Source organism: Aethalodelphis obliquidens, unplaced genomic scaffold, assembly GCF_003676395.1.
Source record: "Aethalodelphis obliquidens isolate GAN/ISIS:26980383/991018 unplaced genomic scaffold, ASM367639v1 scaffold4, whole genome shotgun sequence".
NCBI classification, from domain to species: Eukaryota; Metazoa; Chordata; class Mammalia; order Artiodactyla; family Delphinidae; genus Aethalodelphis; species Aethalodelphis obliquidens.
In genome coordinates, this window is record NW_020837948.1 from 1,810,751 (window position 1) to 1,837,297 (window position 26,547).

The following is a 26,547-nucleotide window of genomic DNA, read 5'->3' on the forward strand; positions in this document are numbered from 1 at the left end:
AGTCTGGCTAAGATCCGGAATCAGCAGAAACAGAGAAGAGGCCCAGGGGTTGAGCCCTGGGACAGCACAACTTAGAACAACTAGGAAGAGGAGGAGAAGGAGCTCCCAGTAAGGAAGACAGGAAACGAGGGCGAGGTGCTCTGGAGGACAGGGGAGGAGCTGTCAGGAGGGAGGGCGTGTTCACCTGGGCCGCTGATAGGGTGAGGACAGTAAGATGGAATGGAGGATAGTGATAGGATGGTGGGGCAGAGAGCTGACTGGATGGCAGGGACGGAAGTGAGGAAGAGGAGACAAGGACTACACACATTTCTTTAGGGAGTTTTGCTTAAGTGGGGATGTTGGCTAGGAAAGGACATGGGGTTGAGGAGGCTGGGTATCTTTAAGGCAGCCGTTACCATGGTATGGTTGCAAACTGATGGGGATGATTCAGCAGAGAGGGGGTGACATCCAGGGAAATGTCAAGGATGCCTCCGAGGTTCTGACCTGCACCTTGAAGCACGGACATGTGAATTCCCATTGTGGGCATGGCCTTCCCTGCTGGGCTGGCACGGAAGCTGCAAGGAGGTGCGGCCCTCAGCCTAGAGCCATAGGCATGGTCTCCTCACTGGGCAGTACCATCCAGGGAACGAGGGACAGCGGGAGGGCCCAGAGCACTGCAGATGCTGCAGGCAAATCCAGGAGATGTTTAATGTAAAACTAGACTCCACTGGAAGGCAAAGAAAAGGACTCTGGCCCCTTAGACTTGGTTTCATTTTGGACTTTATTGGGAAAAGTTAGTGTAAAAAACATTCAAATTCATAAAATTTAAATAAGAAAGTAAAATTATACCTTGTAGCTATAGTAATCACAAATAAGGTAAGTCTAAATTACTGCCTAAGCAAACACTATTTTGTCAGGCTTCTCTCATAAGCCCAAGGCAGGAAACACTGCAATTATTAGAAGTGAGCCCAATGATGAATTTGCATTGCATTTGAAGCTGAAGAAAGGGAAAAAAGCATGTTCTGGTTACAGCATCACAACATTCTAGCCTGAAAAAAGCAACTTTATTCATGTCCTGCAGCAGAGTACATTAGTTATTGTAACCATGCATTAAAATTCTCACATCATAAAGAGAGTAATCAGTTTTCTTCATGATACATTTATGTTTGACTCAGTTTCGTGTTGTTTGTCCCTCTGAAGACCTTTCTGGGAATGTTCCTTTTTCCAGGGCCTCCTAAGATGCCCAGGTTGCTTACTCTGGGTCATCTTTGGTCATTTAATACCAGTCGAACTGGTGGAAGCCCTCTCCATGAACCAGGGTGGAGTCAGACCCCCCCTTCTCTCAAACCCTACAGCTGCCACCACTAGGAGGACAGGCATCTCAACTTGGTCAACAGTGTTACTAAGAAGTTAATGTGGGATTCTCTTTGGTTATGGAATTTTTACGCTTATAAAAAAATATAGCTAGAAATACGCTCCTGACTTCTAAAAGTACTTTTGACTGACTTAAACACAAGTATGTCTTTGCAAAATTCACCAGCTTGGCCAGGTCTGAAATCTATTTTCCTATGGAATCTAACATCAGTGTTCTATTTAGCAAATACACGAGTGAAGAACAGTGACAGATCTTTAGAAGCCCTGAGGGCTGGGGACAGCCTTAGATGCTGTCCATGGCTTTGAACTCGCTGAGGGCCTGCACAGGGTTCACATGCTTCTTCTGAGATGCCCTCTTAATCTTGGTCTGTGTCTCATCCTGTTTCTCTCTCTTAACCAAGGGCTTTTTCTCAGGCGCCTTCATCTTCCACGACACAGCAGGGAGGTTAAGGGAAGCCATCCCCTGAGACTTCTGGTATTTGGTGGAGGCCACATAGGACGCCTTCACTGTCTGCACCACAGCGTTCATCAAGTTCTTAGCAGCTTGGATCAGGGACATGGCACTGTCCACCTAAGAGGCAGAAAGGTAGGTGAGGAGCACAGGCCTGACCTCCAACCCCACATGTACCCAGGGGCCTGGGTCTAGGTACCGGAGGGCCTGGACCCTCCGGTCCAGCTGGAGGCTGTCAGTCCCTGGCAGTGGAGTCCCGACTCCTCCTGGACCAGGGCAGGGCAGCAGCCCTGCTCCTGATTGGCTCTCCCAGTGACTGGGTGCTCTTATCCAAATACCCTGAAAATGCCTGTGTTTCAGGTCTTTTGAAGAAGGAAGGAGTGATATAAACCTAAGGTACCATTACCTTACCTGCCCCCACCCCTCAACAAGTTTTCATTCACTCAAGTTGGGGGAGGATCTGCCGAAATCTTTTGAGTGATGGCAGAGCTATAACCATAAGCACCGAGAACAGCCACGGACAGCCATGGTGCAGGGGGAGATGGCAATAAGTCAGCCTCCTAGACAGAGACGCCCCCAGTGCTTTCAGTAATGACCCGGGGAGTCTCCTCTCTCATTTAGAGAATACAGATAATTGCTCCCCAGAGACAGGGGCATTTATGTTGCAGCAGGTAAGCAAATGGTATGAGTATGTCCAACATACCAAGTCTTCTTTGAAAGGAGATTCTGTGGGGTTTAGCGGAAGCCACAGGGCTTCAGTGGAGCGAGATGTCCTCTTTCCCCTGCCCAAGGTGACAAGGGGTCCAGAACTGTGACATGGTAAACAGACAAGGGAAGAGATACTACTTGGGAACTCTGAGAGTGGAGGGGGTGTGAGAAAGCCTATATGTCATCTCTGCAATTTCTGAACAGGCTCAGTTCTTTCTGGGGGAAGAAAAGCGATGAAGACAAAAATACTTTTACCTATGGGGTGGTCAACAAAGGGGAAGAGGCAAGCACTGTAAGAGCTCCTAGCTGTCACCAACCATGCTAAGCAGAGCTGCAGTTCTGCAGGAAGTAGCCAATGTGCAGCCCTTGGCCTCTGAGGACCAAGAGGAAACTTCCAGTTTTCCCACAGCACACTTCCTAGCACGTTCCCACTAACCAGCTCTCTTCACAGATGGAACTTACCCCGGAGACGACCAGCTCCCCACCGAGGTTCTGCACCTCAGCCTTGACTTTGCTGCAGATGTTGAGCTGGTGGCAGTAGAGGGCGATGCGCTGCAGGTAGGCCAGCAGGTCCTGCTTGCAGGCTGAGTCTGGGCACTGACAGGAGAGCGGAATTAGCACCAAGCACTCTGAGCCCGGCCCAAACACACCCACCCCCACAGATATTTCTGAAAGGCTCAGTGTGCCACCAGTTCTTCACTCCTTGCTTGAGCAAAGGGCAAGAGAGGAGTTACCCAATTACCTGGGGCCATCATAGCCCTAGGCTACTCTCTGCTGCAGCCCCTGCCCTTAGCCCCTAAAGGTGAAAAATAGCCTCAGCAAGCGAGAGTCTAGTTCTGGAGAAAAGTGAGAGTGCTGTGAGCTAGGTGATAACCATCCAAATAGCTCTTCTGCTCAAAGGGACTTTATCTGCTCAGTTATGATGCACTCTGTAAACACCTGATGAAAGGAGGGTCATTTTAGGCAAAGATGGAGAACGGGTGAGTCAACCAAAGCAAGAAGAGCACGTGGGAGCCGTGGGGTCCCGACCAGTCACAGGGAAATGCCTGTCTTGCTGCCAAAGCTCAGGGCCAACTTTGGAGACTTCACCCAAAGAAGGAACAGAGCACCTCTCTCAAGTGTTGATGCAAAAACTCCCTCCTGTGAGGCTGGGGTGCAGACCATGCTGGAGATTTAGAATTTTATTCTAAGAAGCTACTGAAGCATGGCAGAGCCATACCTCATTTGCATTTTAAGGTGCTCATATAAGAAGACTGTGTTGGCAACTGTGTGGAGGCTGGAGTGCAGAGGAGAGAGCAGGAAATCAGTGAGGAGAGGCCACAGTTTTGCAGGCGTGGGCCATGCATGCCAGGACTCAGCTGGGGGCTGCTAAGAGGGAAGGACCAGATAGATGGTGTTGAGATTCGTGTGGCTAGTAGAAGCACCAGGGCTGAGTATCGGTTATTACATGAAAGACGGGAGTTGAGGATACTTCCCAATCTTTGGCTTGGGCAATGAGAAACCACTGTCACTTGTCCCACAACCCCAGTGCAGGCTGAGCGTGTGGATACTTCAGGGAAAGGAGTGGGAAGGGTTTGTAACTACAGCTGACAATATCTTGGAGCATCAAGGGAAATATATTGTAAACTTTCCAGGAGGTAGGAACCACATTTTTTTGGACATATCGATACAGAGAATGAAGGGATGAAGGCTGGGTGATTGAGGACATAGATGTCTGTCCCCAGTTGGGCACGTCAGCCTTCCAAAAGCACTAGCCAAAAAGGCTCCTGGTTCTCACATGAAATACTGCAATACTTCCACAAGAAGAGGCTCTTATACACCTAGTTTCAGTGTATTATTAGGGCTTGCAGAATTAGCTCCTGCCCAGAGCTGACATCCTGAAGAGTTCTGAGAGATAATAAACAACAGTAAAGGCTGGTTTTAGCTGTCAACCAAGGGAAGATTTCAGGACATACACACCTGCTCCAGAGATGTGCTGTAATGCAAACTGGGCCTGCCTTATAAAACTTGTCAAAGAAACAGGAATACAGAAATCCTTAAAACTCTATGCTGATGTTAGTCAAGTGGGTTGACAAGTTAAGAACAATTTTTGAGATGGGAAAAGTACTGTGTCTCATGAAAAACACTGTTACCACCGCTGGGCTGCCAGAGTCCCAGGATGAACTTCAAGGCCCATGTGGCAAGTCTGTCACTTACATGGTCTGCGATGGTACGGCCAAGCTTATCCATCCGGGATCCCGCCTCAGCAATTTTCTTGGCGGCACTGATCACATCTGATGTGTTTTTGAGCGGTCCTTTACCTCTGAAAAAAGGGAACAAGAATGATCATAACTGAAGCCCTCGTAGGTGGAGCTGAACAGAAAAGTGTGTACAGAGCAGCACGTCCTGCCTGTGCGAGGTGACCTGCAGGGAGGGGGGCAGCCCTCCGTGTAGCAGGTTGGGGCCGGGCACTGCTCACCGGGTAAAGTCCGTCATCTCCATCATGATCATGCACATCTGCTTGGCCAGCACAATGATGTCATTACCACTGTCGTCCCACTTGGACACTTCAGCATCCAGCTTGCTCTTTTCTTCCTGGAAGCTGGCCACCTGTTCCGCAATCTTTGCTTTTTGCTCCTGGGGAAGCTGAGCCATGATCGCCTAAAATCAGAAGCCCAGGAAAGTCTTACATAAAGAGAATATGAAGTTCTCACAGTGCATTAGCCAAGAATATTTCCACCAAGCAATCTATGACACAGGTAGGCTAATGCTTTAATAGGTTTCATTTTGCCTGAAGAGCCATTTTGCACCGAAGTTTACAGCAGCCTGAATTCCCGACCCACTTTCAAGAACAAGTTTTAGTGTGGAGAAAAACAGGGTATGAGGGGTTGAAGGCCAATGCAGAAGCTCCATGATCACGCCTGCACAAGGACAGAATCAGCTTAACTTAATTCTTTAAAAGTTTCATCCTCTGAAATGAAGTAAGTCAGGCAGAGAAAGACAAATATCATATGCTATCACTCATATGTGGAATCTACTGATAATTTAAAAGATACAAATGAACTTATTTACAAAACAAACAGACTTACAGATATGGAAAACAAACTTATGGTTACCAAAGGGGAAACGTGTGGGGGGCAGGGGGATAAATCAGGAGCTTGGGATGAACATACACACACTAACACATATATATCTCTTATGAGAGATAACCAACAAGGAACTACTGTATAGCACAGGGAACACTACTCAATATTCTGTGATGACCTATACGAGAAAAGAATCTAAAAAAGAATGTATAACTGAATCACTTTGCTGATACCTGAAACTAACAACATTGTAAATCAACTACACTCCAATAAAATTAAAATATTAAAAAAAATAAACTTCATTTGAACCTTAAAAAAAAAGTTTCATCCTCTGCCTCCTGCCATGGGGAGAGGAGATGAGGGAGGGGCTAATACATGGAGTCCTTTCCATGGCAGGCCCGGTGGCTGTAATACATCTCCAACTTTTCAAGGTGACCCACAAGTAGTTTTAGAATGTTAATTTTTTTTTTTTTTTTTGCGGTACGCGGGCCTCTCACTGTTGTGGCCTCTCCCGTTGCGGAGCACAGGCTCCGGACACACAGGCTCAGTGGCCACGGCTCATGGGCCCAGCCGCTCTGCGGCATGTGGGATCTTCCCGGACCGGGGTACCAACCCGCGTCCCCTGCATCGGCAGGCGGACTCTCAACCACTGCACCACCAGGGAAGCCCTAGAATGTTAATATTAAAGAAGGCAAGCAGGCAGGCAGAAGAGAACCTGCTGCAGAGTATGCTTTTTAGGTACTTGAGACGGCATTTAAACCTTATCACCGCAGCACCTGGAGGCCTGTTGCCCACCGCAAGCCACAGACTCAGGGCCTTGGGCTCCTCTCCACTCAGCTTCCCAAAATGCTTAGGACCGAGTGGGGCTTAAAGCAGGGATGTACCCGCTGTTCAAAATATCTTCTAAGGGGTGAAAAAAGACTCCTTAGTAATATTTCTTGGCACCCTCCCAAAAACATAAATGCAGTTAATTGAAGATTTAATGACTTAAATGAATGCAATGGCTCTGATTTTCTTGAATGTACCACTGTTATTTTTTTTAACCCATGAATAATTAAATAGTTCATGCCCATGGTATCATTGAGATAGGCAAAGACAGCAATCTTTTTTGAATTTCACTGTCCTATTAACAAACATTGCATTGACTAGATCCTAGGGCTTTCCTGACTCAGGGCTCTTCACAAACCAACGCTTCAGGGCACAGCTGAGAAGATGTTTTAGATGAACCTACAATTGACTAGCAGGTGCCACAACTTAGGATAACTTCGGTCCTACTGCCAGAGAAAACGAGAGGAAAAATGGTGTTCTCAATAATGAGAGTGTTTTCCTGGAAAAGAAAAAGCCAAGAACAGAGAGGGACAGGGAGGGTCTGCAGGACAAGTTAAACTTGGTCCTTACCCGGGCACTCTGGCCAGCTATCAGCTGATCGTCTTCTGTCTGAACGCTTGTCCTGCTTCTGACATCGAAGTCTTCCGTCTCGAAGTCCGAGTCATCCAGCTCCTCAGGGGTCTGCCACCGAGACAGAAATCACAAGTCAAACACAACCCTAGGCCTCCAGCTTCCCCAGGCCTCTGGGCCCACAGCCTGATGTACAGACATCCAGAATTTTCTGCAGTATTTCAAACAGTCGTGAGGAATAAAGTTAAAATTGCTCAATATTTGTCTGAGACCCTGCTTTAGCTCATGCACGTGCCAGGCAGCCCATTCAACAAACAGAAAGCAAAGGCACCACACCAGCACTTCCCAAAGGACACAGGTCCTTTATGGGGTTGAGGGTTTCAGTTTCTACCAATGTGTCAACACTCTTTGCTTGACAAAGGTTTTCACTTCTTAACGTACTTCTCCAACACCTGCATCTTAAGACAAAGGTGAGAGTTGTCCTGGGTGGAAAAGGTACTGTATTAAAAATAGCAGTTTCATACAACATTAAACAGATTCTTATAACTTTCCCATTTTATGACAAAAAGAAAATTAAATGAATTAACTAATACTGGGACTTCTCTTAGGGTACCAAAGGCTGATTTGAGAGGTAAAAATAGGCAATGTATTTTTATGTACTTACTTTTATTAAAGAGAGAATATGGCAGATAAGGTGTGAATAAATACCAAAGGGACCGATTACTGGTCCTACCTCTTTGCTTTAATTATAAAATAAAATTCTTATTTTGTACACTCTCCAGCCTCTCATGATTAGCTGCTGACTTGAAACATAATATCATCTTCTAGAAGTTATCAGCAACAGGGCAGCAGGCAAACAGCTGGGGTTGCCTCTTAGCCCAGCTGGCCGGCCTGTGACAGGAGGGCAGTGAGGCGAGTCCCTCATCTGCACCAGGACCTAATCCAAGCCCAGCCCAAGGGCTTCCTGTGAGGAAGCATCCAAAACTGCCCAGAGTATGTTGGGTTTGTACAGGTGCAAAGGCCAGGCCTGCCCCTCCATGAGGAGGTGAGGACAGCCAGGGTCACTCGAGGAACCAGTGAGTCACATGGCAATGCAAGATCCTGGAGTCTTGCTGCCATTCGCCATTTTAATCCTGGGTCACAGACACCTGAGCCTCAGTCTGTGGAGGAGCTTTGTCAAAGGGGTGCCCTCCTAACAGGATCTCCACTTCCCCACCTTCCTCGATAGCCCATCACAGACCCAAGAGCTGTTCTTGCCAAGAAAACCAAATATCTCCTATTTGTTCATTCATTCACTGAATATTTGTGTGCCAAGCACTGTTCTAGGCGCTGAAGGTACAAAATGACACAGACAAAAATCCCTGCTCTCACATATATTCTGATGGGAAAAATGACAAAAGTGAATCACATGACCTATTAGAAAGTGATCAGTGCTATAAGCAAGCAGTAGAGGAGGATTGTAATTTTATATCAGTGGTCAGGAAAGGTCTCATGAGAAGGTGACACTGGAGCACAGACCTGAAGGCAATGAAGGTGGGAGCACAGGAGGTACCTGGGGGAGGAGTGTTCCAGCAGGACGGAGTCACCAACAGAAAGGCCTGGGGAACTGGATGAATAGCAAGGCCACAGTAGGGGCTCAGCTCACTGCCCTTATGGCACAGTGTCAGCTGAAGCCCTGGGAGCAAAGGCAGGGGAGCAGTAGGAGATGAGGTCAGAGAGGTGACAGGTTCAGCTCCTCAAAGGCCTTGTGGGCCAGTGTAAGGACTGAGTGACGTGGCAGCCTTCGGAGAGTACTAAGCAGTAGATAACGTGATCTAATTGAAGCTTAAAAGGAATACCCTGGGTGCTCTGTGGATGAGACTGCAGGCACCTAGGGATGCAAATAGGGAGACTGGCTGAGAAGCAAGCAATTGCATGAATCCAGGTGAGAGATGCTGGTGGCCTGGACCACGGAACAGTGTTCAGAGTTTCTATTTATTGTGAAGGTAGATCCAACAGGATTTGCTGATAAATCAGATTCAGGGTTTGAGGCAAAAAGTGGAATCAAAGGTGAATCCAAGGTCTGGGCCTGAGCAAGTGAAAGATTTGCCATCAACTGATACGAGAAAACAGGGTGGAGAGAGATGAGGAGCTCACTTTGGGGAAGAATAAGCTTGAAGTGCCTGTTAGACAAGTGACAGGTAGTAGGCAAGGTGGCTAGATGAGTGTGGACCACAGAAGAGTCAACCTCTTGCTGGTTTTCTCACGTCTTTATGCACCAGGGGAATGAGTACAGTCAGAAAAGAGAGAGGTGAAAAACTGTGCTACAGGGTGTACCAGTGGTAAGGGGCTGAGAAGATGAGGATAAACCAGCAAAGGAGACTGAGGAGGAGGGGGGCCAGGAGATTTTCTTATAACAGGAGAAATAATGGCATGTTTGTATGCTGGGGGGAAGGTGCTGGAGGAAGAGAGAATGGGACCCAGTGCAGGGGACGGGCTCAGCCAGGAGCAGATGTTCTAACTGCCTCAGGATCCTCAGTGCAACAGGCACTGAGGCCAGACATGTAGGATGGGGCACAGATGGGGAGGCAAGCAGGAAGGTATGAAATGCTCCCAGACTCTGTGGCTGTGTGGGCGAGGCTGCATGGCATCAAGGGCCCCCTGACGGTCCTGGGTTCGGTGACCCCAGTCAGGGTGGCTGCACTTTTCTACACCATGCTCAGCAGGAGAAGGAATTTCACTAGGATTGTATTTTGCAAGGCAAACAAGAGGACAGAAAAGGGGGCAAAGGAGATTATACCGATAGACTCAAAGCTAGAAAAGGAGTGAGGCAAGGACCTGAAGGGCTGAGTAAGGGTTGCAAGTGGGGAGGGCCAACCGGCTGAAGATCCTGATGGACTCAAAGGACTGTTGGGAGTCACAGCACCAGAGACAGTGAGCTGATGGAAGGGGGAAACCTGACACTGGGATGACGTAGATACTGGTAATGACAAGGACCGGGTAAGACTAGGCAAGTAAGGTTGAGGTTGGGGGAGGATAAGACATCAAGAAACCAAGAGGTCCGGGGGGTTGGAAGGATGATTCCTGAATTAAAATCAAGACAATACGGGAGGAGTTAAACCACTGCTGCCACAGACCTACTTTGCCCTTGCTCTGGGCCCTCCCAGCTGACCACACCCCAGGTTCTATCTCACCAAGCCTGCCAGGGCCTCTGTCATACTTGCGCTCCAACACAGCAGTAAGTGCGCAAGAAACAGCTACTATATGCCAGGCCCTGAGCTGAACACGTTACCTCCATTTCATCCCATTAAAACCATCAACACCATCATGTGAGTCTCAGAAAGATGAGGAAACTTGCTTAGAGTCACAGACGTGAAGAGGAATCCAAGCTGCCTGCCTGTTCCCAGGGTGTGGTTTCCCACAACCCGACCTGCTTCCACAGAACGGGCCCTGGAATGTGCAGGCATCCTGGAGTGTGCGCATACCAGCTCACTTAAAACCCCAAAGGCATTAATCTCAAACACCCAGTGACTCCTCATTATCATTTCTTCTATTCTCTAAGTGTCTGTCAGTATGCAAAGAACTTTGGAAAAATAGGGCTGTGTTTTACCACCACTGGTACACCTGACCCAGGGATCCCTTCACACCACTGAGATCTGGCTGCTGGGTTTAACCTTGCATTCAACCGGGCATGTGAGGGATCAACTGCGATGGAAAGGGCAGCTGTGAGTCCCAGCGCAGCACACTGGGGATGATCACAGAGGAGTCAGTAGTTTCTCAAAACCCCTTTGTGCATGCTAATCCACAGGGGGCCCTAGACATTGTCTCAGATGGTGAGAGCTGCTGCTGCCTCAGACAGGATGGGTCACATGGGCCCCAGAGCAGGTGGCACTTCCATTCAGCTACGGTGAGAGGGCTCAGTGCTTGGCCCCAAGCCCGGGAGTTGCCACAGCCCCTCATTCTCACCCTCAAAACCCTGGGGTTCTAGCATCCTGCCTGCCTGCCACCTTTGAGGCGAGGGGTGCTCCATGTAAAGAAGAGCTTCAACCTGCATTAAGGAAATACTCCCTTCTCTGAAATTAACTGATGAGCCTTTATTTTCTGTAGTTTCCCTCTAACTCAAACGGAAGCCTCATATCTGTGGCAATTGTTTAACTTGAAGTAAATCGTCACGGCCAACTCATACTAGCTCCCCTTCTCAGCCCAAGTTTGGGCTCTAACTTGCAACTAAAAGTCATTTTAGACAACGTAATTAAATATATCTCATTCTAACAGCTTTTAGATTCATGGTTTTAATATATTGCCACTCATCTGCTGAGTTCCAAAATGATGCATTGCTCAAGTTTAGCAAATGATAAGAAAGAAGCTGTTAAAACATCTGAAATGCAGTTACTCACCCTTATCATCAACACCGCTTTCCTGATGTCCCGGATGCCATCGTACACCAGGCGTGAGGCATCGATAAACTCGTTCTCATCCATGGGCTGGGCGGGGTCTGAGCTGAGGGCTTCCACGGCCGCTTCCACTTGCTCGGTAAAACGTGGCATGACTGCGGAGAAGAAAGCATGGCAGATCCTGCTGGCCCTGCAAACATCATTGCTCTACCAGCCCTCCCTAAATCCCTCAGTTAGGCACAAAGAGGCAGGGTGCATGATGAAGAGCCTATGCTTCTACCTATGTGAGAAGTATTTAAGGTTGAAATAAATCAAATGCTGTATTTTACAGACTCAAATCATCTTCTTTGTCTCTGGGCAGATTCTGCAACATAGGATTTACATGGTTGAGAACTGGGATTAACTTGAGGCCTTGCTAGAATGGGACCCTCCTTAATTTACTGTGTTCACTGACAGGAGATATAACTCAGACGTTCATCTTAAAATAACTCCCATTATTAATCGTGGGACACACATGAAGGAAATGTGTTTGTGAGGCCTTAATGTGGCTGACCAACTTCTCACGAATCTGACATACCTTCTAGAATTCTTGTCCTAAGACTGAACTGAGTCCCAGCGTCCTACTTCCTAACCACAGGGCCTGTACTAACTGGATGGCCTGGCCACCAGGCCATCTGTGTGTGCGGAGCACAAGGAAGGGAGGCAGCCCCCGCACCTGTGTTGGAGAGGAGCTTGGTGGCTTCCAGCACCTTCTCTGTGTAGACCCCTGGCTCATAGTTGTCCATCTCTGAGGTGACCACGTGAATGACCCGAGCAGCTCGGCCTCGAATTGCACCAGCTGTGCGGTCCAGCCCATCCACATCTTTCTCTTGGAGAGCAATGACGCATTTGTTCACGTCTTCCAAAATGTGATTCTCTGAGGAACAAACAAAAAAAAGCTGAATGAGGGAGGAGGCCTTCCACTAGAAGGGGACAACTAGTTGGCATCTATTATTCATTGACAGCTCACTCTGTGCCAGCTACGGTGCCAAAAGCTTTACACGTTATCATTTCACTCAAGAGACCGGATTAACTGTCCCACAGAAACTCAACCTGCAATCACCTCCAAGAATAACAATCTTTATTCCAGGTTTAAAAGAGAGAGACAGAGATGCCCATCTTTAAGGCACAGTTTTAAGCCAGGCGGAAAATTCAAGATCACAGAATCCTTAATAATTTCTCCTTCCCTTAAATGATTTCACTGGTTTTACATCCCAAACAAAGTCTAAATTAGAAGAAAAGGTTCACTGTAAGGTCTTATTCTCCCAGTTCCTTGCCCCTCCCTCCAGTAGATGCCGATGGTATTCAGACAAGCTACCAAGATGCCAGGACAGCTCTGGAACAGAAGGCCCTGGAAGGCAGGTTAAAGTCCCCTCTGGAGAGCGCTGAGGGACCGCCCCAGGCGAAACATTCAGTAAACCACTCATGGGATGCAGGTGGGCCTGTTGTGTTATTTGAGGAAATCCTTGACTCCTGTTAAGCTGTCTAGTCATAGAAAAGGGAATGTTCTCACCACCAGGAACTGCAGAGTCTACCAACAGACAGCCCAAGTGACAGGGATGCCCACAATCCATGGGGTGGGTGGGTGAGTGAGCAACACAAAGCCTCCAGGTCATCGCCTGCCCATTTCCTTCCAGCTTGGAAAGGAGCTTTCAAGACACGTAAGAACTCTTAGAAGCAGTGTCTGTTAAAGACATGCTCACTTCCTTAAACCAAGAAAGTACCTGGCACAATAGGTGAAAGACTAATGGTTCTGGTTTTTCTGGAAGAGACAGGACAATTAGGGCAAATGTAATCTATTTAAGAAACATCTGGGGCTTCCCTGGTGGCGCCATGGTTAAGAATCCGCCTGCCAATGCAGGGGACATGGGTTTGAGCCCTGGTTCGGGAAGATCACACATGCCACGGAGCAACTAAGCCCGTGCACCACAACTACTGAGCCTGTGCTCTAGAGCCCGCGAGCCACAGCTACTGAGCCCACGGGCCACAACTACTGAAGCCCGCACTCCTAGAGTCTGTGCTCTGCAACAAGAGAAGCCACTGCAGTGAGAAGCCTGTGCACTGCAACGAAGAGTAGCCCCCGCTCACCGCAACTAGAGAAAGCCCGTGAGCAGCAACGAAGACCCAACACAGCCAAAAATAAATAAATAAAATAAATTTAAAAAGAAACAAAGAAAGAAACACACCTGGTCATTTCTTTGCCATCCCTGGTTACCTTATGCTTTGACCTGTCATTATCTAGACTGGTTCCTGATTTAATTCCCTTCCAAAGTCATTACCCTTCCCTCACAGCCTCTGCTAACATACTCAGTCAAGTTATATATGACAGTGTCTAGTGGTCACAATGCTATTTCCTCTTATCTCAAGGGGAGCCAGAGGCAAGTGATACTTAGTAGATTCAGCAAAGAATAGAGCCACCACAATGCCCTGCCTTTGGGCTTCAAGATCCCCTGTAGGCTCCGGGAACAAGGCCCTTCATTTTGTAGTTCCCAAGAGACTGCAGGAAGGGACTTGCACCCACAAAACTAAACATACTCTTACCTATGATCCAGCAATTGCACCCCTTGGTATTTATGCAGTGGAGCTAAAAACTTAAGTCCTCATAAAAACCTGCACGCAGATGTTTACAGCAGCTTTATTCATAATTGCCAAAACTGGGAAGCAATCGAGGCATACTTCAGTAGGTGAAATGAAAAACTGTGGTACATCCAGACAGTGGAATATTATTCAGCACTTTAAAAAAAAAAGTGCTATTAAGCTATGAAGAGACATGCAGGAACCTTGGGAGTTGCCAGGGGTTGGAGCAGGGAGGAATGGATAGGTGGAGCACAGAGGACTTTTAAGGCAGTGAAAATACTCAATGATGGATACATTTGTCCAAACCTATGAAGTATATACCACCAAGAGTGAACAGGAATGTATATTACGGACTTTGGGTGATAATGAGGTGTCAAAGTAGGTTCATCAATTGTAACAAATGTGCTACTGTTGTAGGAGATGTTGATAATGGGGGAGGCTGTGCGTGTGTGGCTGCCAGAAGTAGATGGAAAGTCTCTGTATCTTCCTCTTAATTTGGCTGTGAACCTATAACTGCTCTAAAAGTCTTTTTAAAAAATAAAAATTCATCAATTAAAATAAATATCTTTCCAGGGAAAGCCAAAATATAGTAAAAATTTCTACTGCAGAAGGGAAAAGTGAATTACCACAAGATAGCTAAGAAGACCATAATTTAGCATGTGCGAATTCAAAAATTAGGAGACTTGCTAGAATTTACACCATTGCACTACTGAAAGAGATAACGTATTAAACTTTTTACATAAACCAATTTTAGGAGGAATATGTGAACCAATTATAAGAATAAATGGATTTAGAGCCCATGTTTAGATCAGAAACATCTTTTATATACAAACTCTCTACATATTAAACTAAGCAGACTGGTACTGAGTCTGCCTACCATACTAGGCCTTAGGTTAAAAACTGCTGCTTTTACTGAATCTAACATTTGGGGAAGGGGAAGGAAAGGAATAAAAAGGAAAGAAAAGATGTTGCTAATGAAACTATGAACCAATGTTTTCTCATATCACTGATTTTTAAGACTCATCCTGGTATCAGGATTGTTAATACCAGGGGACGGAAAGCACATCTTAGAATCAATGAAGTATAGCATTCTTTGTCATTCATTAAACAAAGTAGCCCAAACTTCCACCAAGGATTTGTTAACCTTCATCTGGGTAAGTGTGTTTTTACAAATCAATTTAGATTTTCTTGAATTTATACAGGTTTTCTTCCAGCTGAACCCAAACAAGGGAAGAGCTTGCCATTCTTTAGCCACCAAGGAAGGCTTCTATTTCAGGAAGCTGACTAAAGTAACATTTTCCACCTTCATTGGGAAAGCCCCAGCCAGCTGAGGCCACTATATACCCAGGACACAACAACCTGCTCTCTACACTTGAGCCCTAAGGGAGAAGTGAGTTCCCACTGGACATGTGCAAATATGGGAGGGTTGGAGGTACCCACACTAACTTAAACCATAAGTTACTTTACCTTAATTGAATTTCCAAGTAAACTCAGCATGGCTCCATTTTGAGTAGACACACCAATCTGTACCCCATTAAAAACTGATTGTTTAATACAGTCTTTATCTGTAGATGCTTCTAAAAGGAAAAAAAAACCTACACACACACATACAACAGTCTATCTCCAAGGGATCACATTATGGATGTTAACATATCTGATTTTCATTTGAAAATCTTTCTAGAACTGCCTCCACAGATCCATATTAATGGCTGTACCGTACCCTACTGAACAGACGGAGGGGCCATCACTCATTTATCCAGTCTTCTCTTAGGCATTTTGGCTGAAGTGAACATCCTTGTACAGGTATTTACACATCTAAACATCTATGTACACATCCCTGGGGAAATTTTCTAGCAATGGGAATACTAAGTCAAAAGGCATATATGTATAAAGTAGATGTATGATGCCTAATTGCCCTCCGGAACCAAGCCAACTGGCATTCTCCAGAAAGCCTTCAGTCCACAATGTCTAACAGGGCCTGTTCCGCCCTCCCCTTGCTCTGGATATCTTTATCAGTGCAGCCTTATGCATACACAGGAGATGATAATATTAATACGTTATATAGAGAACTTACTCTAATATTATGGAAAGATTCTGAGTGCTTGACATTTAACTCTATCGTAACCACTTTTTAAAAATCACTATTAATTAATGTGGAAACCAGGCGCAGAAGTATTGAGTGGCTTGCTCAAGCTAGGGGGCATGGGAGTCAGAAATCAAACTAACTTCACCACTTCCTTACCTTACTTTCAGTTTTGGATTTTTGCGATTAAACACAAAAACAAAAATTAGGTACAAAAATCCTTTTATTTAGACCAATCAGACCAAATTATTTGAGCACACTGACAATGAAGAAGAAAGAGTACAAATTACTACTCCTAAGTGTTGCCCCAAAGTATCTAATGCATTATGTTATTTGTTTCCAAGAGCACTTGGTAAAGAATAGTAATAAACCCAACTAGAACCACTCTAACCAACCACTTGCAACTTAAAAAAAAGGTGTGTGTGTGTGGGGAGGATCAGAACTTCCACATGAAAGCAGAGTAAACGAATGAGAAAGTAAATTTCATTTCCATGGAAAATGTTTATCAAATACAATTCAAATGAAATTCAAACAGTCTTTATCGCTTTGATAAATTTCAAACCACTGTCCTTAAGGGATCGGTCCATATAAATATATTCACAGTTTGCTGAACGCTCTGTAGCATCCTAAACCACCTCCAATATTTACAAGGCAACCTTCTGAATAGAACAGCTTGGGGAACAGGGGTCCCCCTCCCTCTCCCCCGGAGGTGGCTTGCATGTCCCTCTCTATTTTCAAGTGCCAGTGGCATATTTGATACACAGTGACTCAAGTTCCCCCTGCCCTGCAGCCTCATGAAACACTGGCATCAGGGTCTTAATGGCTTTACCAGGTTATACACAAGATGACCATTAATTTTTGAGCCACAAATTTAGGATATAACTTGTAATAAGCACGAGGGAACTTCTGGAACCAATGGGACAGAATATCCAGGAACAATGGAGATAGAGCAGCAGAGGGTCCTTTCAGTCCTATCCCCTAAGTAACTTCCCTTTGGATGGATTCTCATGAGTGGGCAGGGCTACAGCAAACACACAGGCCCCAGGGATTTCAAGGGGGATTGATGGTGAAAAATCATTACTAGAACTATTCCTCAAAACCTATCACACTGCCATAGGGCCACAATATCCCAGGACACAGTAAAACACCACCACTCCAAGGAGTCAAGCAGCAGTCTTACTTTTCATTACATAAAATTTTATGAAGTCCACCAACGTTAAGCCAGACCCTGTGCTGGGCACTTGTCCTGCAGCCCCTTACTCAGAAACATGCCCACCTTGCTGACAGACTACTGAGCCTCTGGGTAATAGGAGTGGGCAGATCTCAGCTTCTGGTATAAAGACTGCACACGGTGCTTGCAGATGACGCCTGCTCTCCAATCCACGGGGCACCTCTAGAGAGGCTGTGAGTTGTACAAGGGCCAAGGACTGGGGACCAGTGGGGGCCTGCCCGGTTGAAAATGGGATTCCTCTCAATGAGAGCCAGTGTATCAGGTGAGATGGAGAGACATCTCTAGTCTGCCACATAAAAAGTGCTAAAGCTGCCATGGGTGAGGTAAGTGCATAAGGGTATAAAGGAGTCTGAATGCTAAAAATTAACTGGTCAATCCAGTAGAACTCTGCACAAGTATCTGCTTGTCTCTTCCCTTCATCCCATGCCCCTAAAAAGCACACCATAAAAATCAAAGGAATTGTGAATAACAGTCTTGTCCTGTTAATTATTTAATTACTTGACACTGCTAAGCAAGTCTGTGACAAAACATTAGAGAAACACACTAAGGTGGATCTTTAAAATTCAGATGCTCTGAAAGCACCACCACTTTCTGAGAGGACTGTTCTGTGTTTTTATTTGCTAAATAGAAACTGTCTAAACTCCTTTCCATCAAGTCAACTCTTCTACTTTCCCACATTTGCATAAAAATTGAACATACTCACCAGACAAAAGTGTATCTGTTAAAGAATTTGATTTCTCTTTACTGTTCTTCTGTTTTATGTCATATACCCTAAAGATACTGCCTGGATCCCACTAAATGCTACTGCAAAATCCCTTTTGTTCTCTGATTTGAAGAATGTTGCATGAGGGACATTTGATTCTATTACATTTTATTTTGCTATAAGAAGGACCGAAAACCCCTTGAGACCAAGCCTTACTTGGTAAGTGAGTTTAGGAATGTAATATCCATCTCCGGAGGGGGGCTTTGTATTTAGATATCAGAATTTGTTGTTTGCTTAAAAGTGTGCTGTGAAAGTAGAGTGTTTTTCTCTAAATCTATGAAAAAGAATAATTCAGTACTTCACTGGGGAAAACAACAGAAGGCCAAGATTTCCCAAAAAAGCAATTCCTGCATTTTTGGCACCTGCAAAGATGTGCTTACAAATGGTTTTTTGTTTTAAAGTACCAGCACCTGCAATTTGGCAGTCCTGCAGCAGCATGATTTACCCTCTTGTTTTGCAGTTTATGGATTGCCTGCTCCCCACTATCTCAAGTAGAGCCAAAGCTCCAACCCCAAGGAGAGCGAGCAGACACAGGGGAACGTTGTTATGCAGAACACACTGTCACCTTATATAGGTCACTGCTGGAGGACTGTGCTGTGCATGTACTTAAGCCCTGCTTCTGTTTCAAGCCCCATGGCCACTCACATCTCCCACATTCCAAACTGTGGTTCCCTGGGGTGACAGGTAGTTTCAGCCCTACAAGTACCAGCCGTTGACTCTGCCCACAGCCACTGGCCTCAGGAAACCTGGCACCTCCAGAGAGCAAGCAGTGCAGTCGAGGGCAGCAGAGGCCTGTTAAATGGAGAATGCATTTATACTTGCTCAACTCTAAGAAGATGGATTGAAACTTATCTCTGCGATAAACAGGGAATTGCAGTTGACAGACATGTTCTATATGAATGCAATTTACTATGTCATTACCAGTTTACGTTTATATAATGAAATCAACTGTTTTTGTGAGGTCAATTACCCAGATTTATTTTTTATAAGTTCATAATTAAAAGGTACTTAAAAATTTCCTCTCTGTTTTCTATCTGTGCATCATGCAGACAGAGTCTTTCGAAAAGCAGGCAGTTAAACTACGATCTTTTCTGAGGGAGAGAGAAAGAGAAGCTTTCCAAGGGGAACAATTTTTACAAAAGAAACTAAAGCTATGATGTTGGGAATCCCTCCTCCTAAGTCTCATAGGTTCATAACAAATAACCACAGCCAGGACACAGGTCAATGTTTTTTCTAAACACAGCAGCAGCAAGAGGGGTGGATGGCTATGGTGTTGTACAGGTCACAGCTGCAAGATCTTACTCTATATAAACAGAGAAAAACCTCTGCCAGGCAGATTACTAATTCACACTTCTAAGATCAAGACCAGCCTCATAACAAGGGAAACAACTCCAACTCCAAGTCCCACTTTTTTTTGTTGTTGTTGCTGTTTTTAATTAAAATGAAAATCAGCACAATATTATTGCTAGAATAATTTACCTGCCCATACTTGGGGGCATTTTGATTGCCCATTATTGTAACTTAGGTGAAAGTAAGTATGCACAGCCTCACATACTTCTCTGGGGAATCAGCTCATTACCTGAGACAGCCAAGAAGTCATCAATGGAAGTAATGTCATCGACAGCATCTGTGAGAACTCGGACTTGTTTTTCCCACTGTTCTTTAAAAAGATCCATGTTCTCTTGGGCCAGTTTACTCTGTGGTTTTGCTGCTAAAGCCAATGCAGCATTGATAACCTGCAAAGACATTAAAGTTCATTGTTTACTCTTTCAGAGTCATGAAAATAAAACAAGTGAGACAATTTGGTCAGCACAGTGTCTATGCTTTGTCTCCTGTGCATTTCATGAGGACGCATGATACCACATGCTCCACTGTTAACAGTTACAAAAATGAAGTAGAGAAGTATTAAACAACAGGCTTTATATGTGAATGGAGAAGTAATACATCTGAAATACAGTAATACATTGGAACTATGGATGATAACAAACAAAAGTATCTCTAATCTCTCCACCCTGTGATAACAACTCTTCACAATTTTTGACATTATATTCCAGGCTTTTTTTTCCCTCACATACAAACGTTATGTGCCAAATCAAAAAATACATAATTAGAATTATATGCTAGTAAAACTATTCCTGTTTCTTCTTTTAAATACTCCATATGATATGATACTCCATATCATTAAATGTATGTTAAAAAACATTAACTGTTTATTATTCCATCTTATAGATGCACATCACTATTCTGATTATACGATACCGAGGTTTGTTCCAGTCACCCACCATTCTTAATCTTGTGATGAACATTTGGCATTTTACGTTCTTGGTACATTCTCAAAGTACAGAAAAAAAAAATTTTTTTCTGAGATAACTGTAGTTGACATATAATAACTTCACAGAAAGTATAACATTTATTAAGTTTAAAAAGTAATTTCTTCTAGAATAATAAAAAGTAACTTCTTTAGGGGAAAAAAACCCCAGCTTTACTGAAATATAATTTTATATACCAAACAAGTCACCCATTTAAATTGGAAGATTCAAAGATGTTTGGTATATTCAGTTTTGTAACCATCACCACAATCATTTTAGAACATGTCCATCACTCCAGAAAGAAACCCCATACCCACTTGCAGTCACTCCCTATCTCCCTGAACCCTGTCTCCTGGCAACCACTAACTTAACTTCTGTCTTTATGGCTCTACCTATTCTGGACTTTTCCTTAAAATGGAATCATATTAATATGTGCATTTTTGGAACTAGCTCCTTTCACTTAACATGTTTCCAAGGTTCATACATGCTATAGAATGTATCAGTATTTCATCCTTTTTATTGACAAATAATATGTCATTATATGAATTTATCACATTTTCTTTATTCATTCATCAGCTGACAAACATCTGAATTCTTTCTACTTTTTGGTCATTATGAATAATGCTACTATGAACATTCACATATGTGTTTTGTTTGTTATCATTATTCTTGAATATATAACTAGGAATGGAACTGCTGGATCATATGGTTAACTTTATGGTTAACTTTCTGAGGAACTGCCTTACTGTCTTCCAAAGCAGTTGAACCATTTTTCATTCCTACCAGCATGTATGAGGGTTCCAATTTCCCCATATCTTCAACACCTGTTTTTCCTTTTTAAAAAAATTTTAGCCATCCTGGGTGATTCAACATTGTGCACTACTCTTCATTAATTAACTCATTAATTCACTAATGTATCAATGAATCAGTGTGGAGCTAGACTTTGTAAGAAAATCTGGGTGAAGAAAATGTTTCTTAAGAGAGCCAAGTAAACACGGGTCAGGGAATTAATTATATGTCTTAAATATTAAGATAATTTTCCCTTACAAAGAGAAAATTGCTCTCTTTGTTCTGTAATACCTTATATATAATGGAGGAAAAGGACCTCGTCTAAGGTGAATTTTCTCATTCTGATTACAAAACTGTTTACAAAGGACATGATAAATACTAATTTCTGATGAATTAGGAATAGAAAGATACTTAACATACTACTTCAAATAATTATCCAACATGATACTTAGTGGTGAAACTCTAGAATCATTACCTTAAAAATCAAGATGTTATTGATCAGAACACCTACTGTCACCATTAGTTAAATAATAATGGTCTTTCTAGCTAATGAAATAAAGTGGGAAATGGAAATAATAATAAAAAGCTGTTAGAAAGGAGACAAAATTACTTTTCAATGTAGATCATCTTTCTTTATCTAGGAAACTGAAGTGAGTTAACTGAAAAAAACTCCTAGAATTAATAGGACTTCATTAAGTTAGCTAGAGACAATATAAATATAAAAATGAGTAACGTTTCTATATACCAGAAAACAGGACATAAAATGAGGGGAATATTAGCTCTTCATGAACGCAATTAATAGAAAATATGTGGGATTAAATCTGTAAAGAAACCCAGAGGACTGAAGTAACAAAAATGACTAAATTTTTCAGAGGTACATTAAAGAAATGTGAATAAATAGAAACACAGTCCTTGTTTAGGAGTAGGAAGACTGACCTATTTATTCACAAATTAATCTGGAACAGTAAATAGCTGAGAATTAGCAAAAAGATATTAGGGATAGAGAGCAAGAGTAATGAAGAGGGACTTCCCTGGTGGTCCAGTGGCTAAGACTCCGTGCTCCCAACGCAGGCAGCCTAGGTTCGATCCCTGGTCAGAGAACTAGATCCCACATGCCGCAACTAAGAGCCCGCATGCTGCAACTCAAGATCTCACATGCCGCAACCAAAAGAGATCCTGCACGCGGCAATGAAGATCCAGTGTGCCGCAACAAAGACCCAGTGCAGCCAAATAAATAAGTAAATATTTTTTTAAAAAAAGAGTAATGAAAGGAGTTAAAATGTAATACAAAGCTAAAGTAACTGAAAAGAATAGTCTAAAAACAGACCCTATCACAGAGCAGAATTCAGTGTATGATAAAAGTGACATCACAAATCAGTGAGGAATGGCATATTTCTACATTTGATACGGGCTATTTGGAGAAAAATAAAGTTATAGCTTCACTTCACACTTACATTTATGTGCTAAATAAGATTGTTTCCAGATAGATAATGAGTTAAATTTTAAAAAGCCTAAAAGAACGTGTTTGTTTATGCATTTACTGAACATTCCTCATGTCTTAGAAAATTCTCTATTTACATCTGTATTTAAATATACATGACAGATGAAGTATATATAGTGTTAGGTAAATCAGTAAGGAGAACACTAAAATACCGGTAGAAAATGGGGTAAGACATCAACAGCCTACCTAAGGTGACCTACAAATCGCTAGGAAACAACTAGAGGGAAAAGTTTACTCTCACTTATAAATTAATGAGTCACTATTCTTGCTCATTAAATTTGCAGAGAGCCCCAAACCACGCACTACCACCATATATACCATGGCAACTTTTTAAATGCTACTGTTGGCTAAGACCTCCAGTACAACACTGAACAGGACTTTCTTGTCTGGTTTCTGATCCTAGTGGGAAGTATTCAGCCTTTTATCATTAAGTACAATGTTATCAGGCTGAGGAAATTTTCTTCTATTCCTAGTTTACAAAGTGTTTTTATCAGGTCTGGATGTTAGATTCTGTCAAATACTTTTTCTGTTTCATTTCCACCATTCTGGCTACTTCTTCTGTGTCTCTTTTGCTGTCTTGTCTTCCTCCACTAATGCTTAAGTTCTTCAAGGCTTGATCCTATGCTACCTTCTCTCCTCATTCTACACTTCTCCCACCTGTGAGCAATTTCATCATATGATTTTACATACCACCCATCTGCCAACTACTCCCACATCTCCAACCCAGACCATTCGTTTTAGCCCCTAAGTCATTTCCTAGCTACATACCCAACAGCTCTACTCAGATGCCTCAGACATTTCAAAATAAACATGTCTAAAATAAAATTCATGATTTCCTGCTCTGAACCATGTTGAATGGAACTCCTTTAAAATCTTGATCACTCAACTTCAAGTGGACTCACAGTATTGGGGACAGCAAGAAAACTAAATTTCCTTAGTCTAATCAGTCTCTTCCTCTCCTCAAGTCTGAACCCTAAGAGTAATTGTTCCATACCTTCTCCTCAAACCTGTAACACTTCTGCCAGCATCATCACTCTCAGCTTATAGTTCTGCTTCCTATTTAAATGAGAAGATGAATGCAATCAAAAGAGAATATCTACAGAATCTTTATCACTGCACCTATCCATTTACCTGCATCCATGCCACATGCTCTATCTTACCTCTTTTTACTTATGAATGTTCCTATCTATGCTCCTACCAACCTTGCCACTTGTCCACTGGATCTCATTTCTTCTCTACTCCAGGACAATGTCCTAGCAATTCTCTCTGCTCTATTCTTTATTACCAGTTTTTCCCTTCTACTGGATTATTTCCATCAGCTAAACATAGAAAAATGCTCCCGACTAAAACTCAAAAGCAAAAAACATTCTCAACCCCATATCTACCTCATGCTATCACCCCATGTCTCCATAATCCTTACATTTAATTAGAAAGAGCTGTCAACTTGCTATACTCAATTTATCTCTTCTCTCTTGAATCCACTCCAGTCAAGCTTATCTCTCCTAAATTTCTACCTAAACTTCTTTGCCCAAGATCACTTGTGATCTCTATATGTTGCTCAATCCAAGGATCAGTTCTCAGGTCACATTCTACAACCATTTTACATGAATAATCACTCTTCCTAGAAATACTTATCCCACTTGTCTTCCAAGACAGAGCCAGCTTCTGATGCTCTTCTGGTCAATAACACTTCCTCAATCTCCTTTGCTGGATACTGCTCATCTCCCCAAACTCTAAATGTTAGGGAACCCCAGTTATTTCCCAGACCTTTTTACTCTGGGTTTACACATTCCATTGGTGAACTTATTAAGTCTCATGACTTTAAGCACCATGTATGTGGTAATGGATCTCACATTTATATATTTCATCCAGACCTCTTTCCTGAACTTGGCTTTGCTTCTTGCATGTCTAACAAGCACCACAAAATTAACATAAATGACAGCTCCATCCTTCTAGCTACTTAGGATCAAACCCTGGAATTCTGGGCTTCCCTGGTGGCGCAGTGGTTGAGAGTCCGCCTGCCGATGCAGGGGACACGGGTTTGTGCCCCGGTCCGGGAAGATCCCACATGCCACGGAGCGGCTGGGCCCGTGAGCCATGGCTGCTGAGCCTGCGTGTCCAGAGCCTGTGCTCCGCAACGGGAGAGGCTACAACAGTGAAAGGCCCGTGTACCGAAAAAAAAAAAAAAAAAAAAAAAAAAAAAACTGGAATTTTTCCTGACTCTTATCTTTCCCCTCCACTTCACAACTAATCCTTCAGTAAGTTCTGTCTTCAAAATATATCCAGACCCTATAACCAGTGCTCACCACTTCCACTGTACTCTTGCCTCTGTTTTGGTCTCCTATGCTGCCGTAACATAATCACAAAACTAGCTGTGCTTAAAACACATATGTGTTATCTTACAGTTCTGAAAGTCAGAAGTCTAAAATGGGTCTTACAGAGCTAAAATCAAAGTGTCAGCATAACTGTTCATTCCAGAGTCTCTAGGGGAGAATCCAGTCCTTGTCTTTTCCAACCTCTAGAGGCTGCCCACATGCCTTGGCTTGTGGCCACATCACTCCAACTCCTGCTTCCACGATCACATCTCCTTCTCTGATACCAACACCACTGCTTCCCTCATATAAGGACCCTTGTGATTATACTGGGGATGCACCCGGATAATCTAGGATAATTTAACCATTTAAAGATCGTTAGTTTATTTACCTCTGCCAAGTTGCTTCTGCTATATAAGGTAACATATTCACAGGTTCCAGGAATTAGAAAATTGGGGGTGGGGGCAGCACATTATTCTGCTAACCACAGCTTCCTAAGGGGTCCCTCTGCTTCTATCCTTCCTCAGAGAAGTCAGAGAGACCCTGCTAAAACCAAAGTTAGATCATGTCAATCCTCTACTCAAAACCCATCAATGGCTTCCCATGTGACTCAGAGTAAAAAGCCAAATGCTTTACCATGGCCCTAAAAGGCTCTATACCATTCACACTCCTGTTAGATACTTGACCCTCCTTCCTCAAAGCCTCTATATTTGCTGTTCCATCTTCCTGGAGTGCTCTCCCCTCAGACACCCTCTCTGGCTTGTTCTGTCATCTCCTTTCTGGTCTTTGCTTCTACATCACTTTCTCAGTGAGGTCTTTCTTGACCATCCCAACCATGCTATTTAACACACACACCAACATTACATATTACATTAGAAGAGAAGGTCTCGAATCAATGATTTAAAAGCTTCTAACTTCAGGGGCTTCCCTGGTGGTGCAGTGGTTGGGAATCTGCCTGCCAATGCAGGGGACATGGGTTCGAGCCCTGGTCCGGGAAGATCCCACATGCCGCAGAGCAACTAGGCCTGTGCACCACAACTACTGAGCCTGTGCTCTAGAGCCCGCAAGCCACAACTACTGAGCCTGTGTGCCACAACTACTGAAGCCCACGCGCCTAGAGCCCATGCTCCACAACAAGAGAAGATACAGCAGTGAGATGCCCACGCACTGCAACAAAGTAGCCCCCACTCACCACAACTAGAGAAAGCCCACACGCAGCAACGAAGATCCAATGCAGCCAAAAATAAACAAATAAATTTATTTTAAAAAAAGAAAACTCCAGGCCAGATGGCTTCATTGATAAACTCCCCCCAAACATTTAAAGAAGAATACCAGTTATATAGACTTCTCAAAAAAAATGGAAGAGAGGGAAACACTTTCCAACTTTTATGATATGGAAATCAGACTTTACAAGAAAACAAAACAACAAACCAATACCAATATGCAAGGCTTACAAGGAAACCAGAGTACCTCTGGAGGCCTGTTACCTGCAGGCCTCCATGGGAGGGGGGAAGGGAGGAAAGAGGTACAGAAAATGCTGAGAGAAACTTTTAGTCAGAAGCATCTCCTTTTAGCTCTTCTGTGCAACTACTGTG

General features: G+C 43.8%; 1 protein-coding gene across 1 annotated transcript in view; it reads right to left on the reverse strand.

The window, feature by feature from the left end:
- Positions 1 to 741: 741 nt before the first annotated feature.
- The window catches only part of CTNNA1 (catenin alpha 1), a 177,602-nt gene continuing 151,796 nt past the window's right edge, over positions 742 to 26,547 (reverse strand). The window contains exons 11-18 of the mRNA XM_027096196.1: positions 19,621 to 19,777; positions 12,064 to 12,264; positions 11,352 to 11,503; positions 6,976 to 7,086; positions 4,971 to 5,152; positions 4,709 to 4,814; positions 2,975 to 3,109; positions 742 to 1,924 (exon numbers count right to left, since the gene is read on the reverse strand). Of these exons, the coding sequence (XP_026951997.1) occupies positions 1,637 to 1,924; positions 2,975 to 3,109; positions 4,709 to 4,814; positions 4,971 to 5,152; positions 6,976 to 7,086; positions 11,352 to 11,503; positions 12,064 to 12,264; positions 19,621 to 19,777 (1,332 nt within the window). The 3' untranslated portion in view covers positions 742 to 1,636. The remainder of the gene's footprint in view (positions 1,925 to 2,974; positions 3,110 to 4,708; positions 4,815 to 4,970; positions 5,153 to 6,975; positions 7,087 to 11,351; positions 11,504 to 12,063; positions 12,265 to 19,620; positions 19,778 to 26,547) is intronic.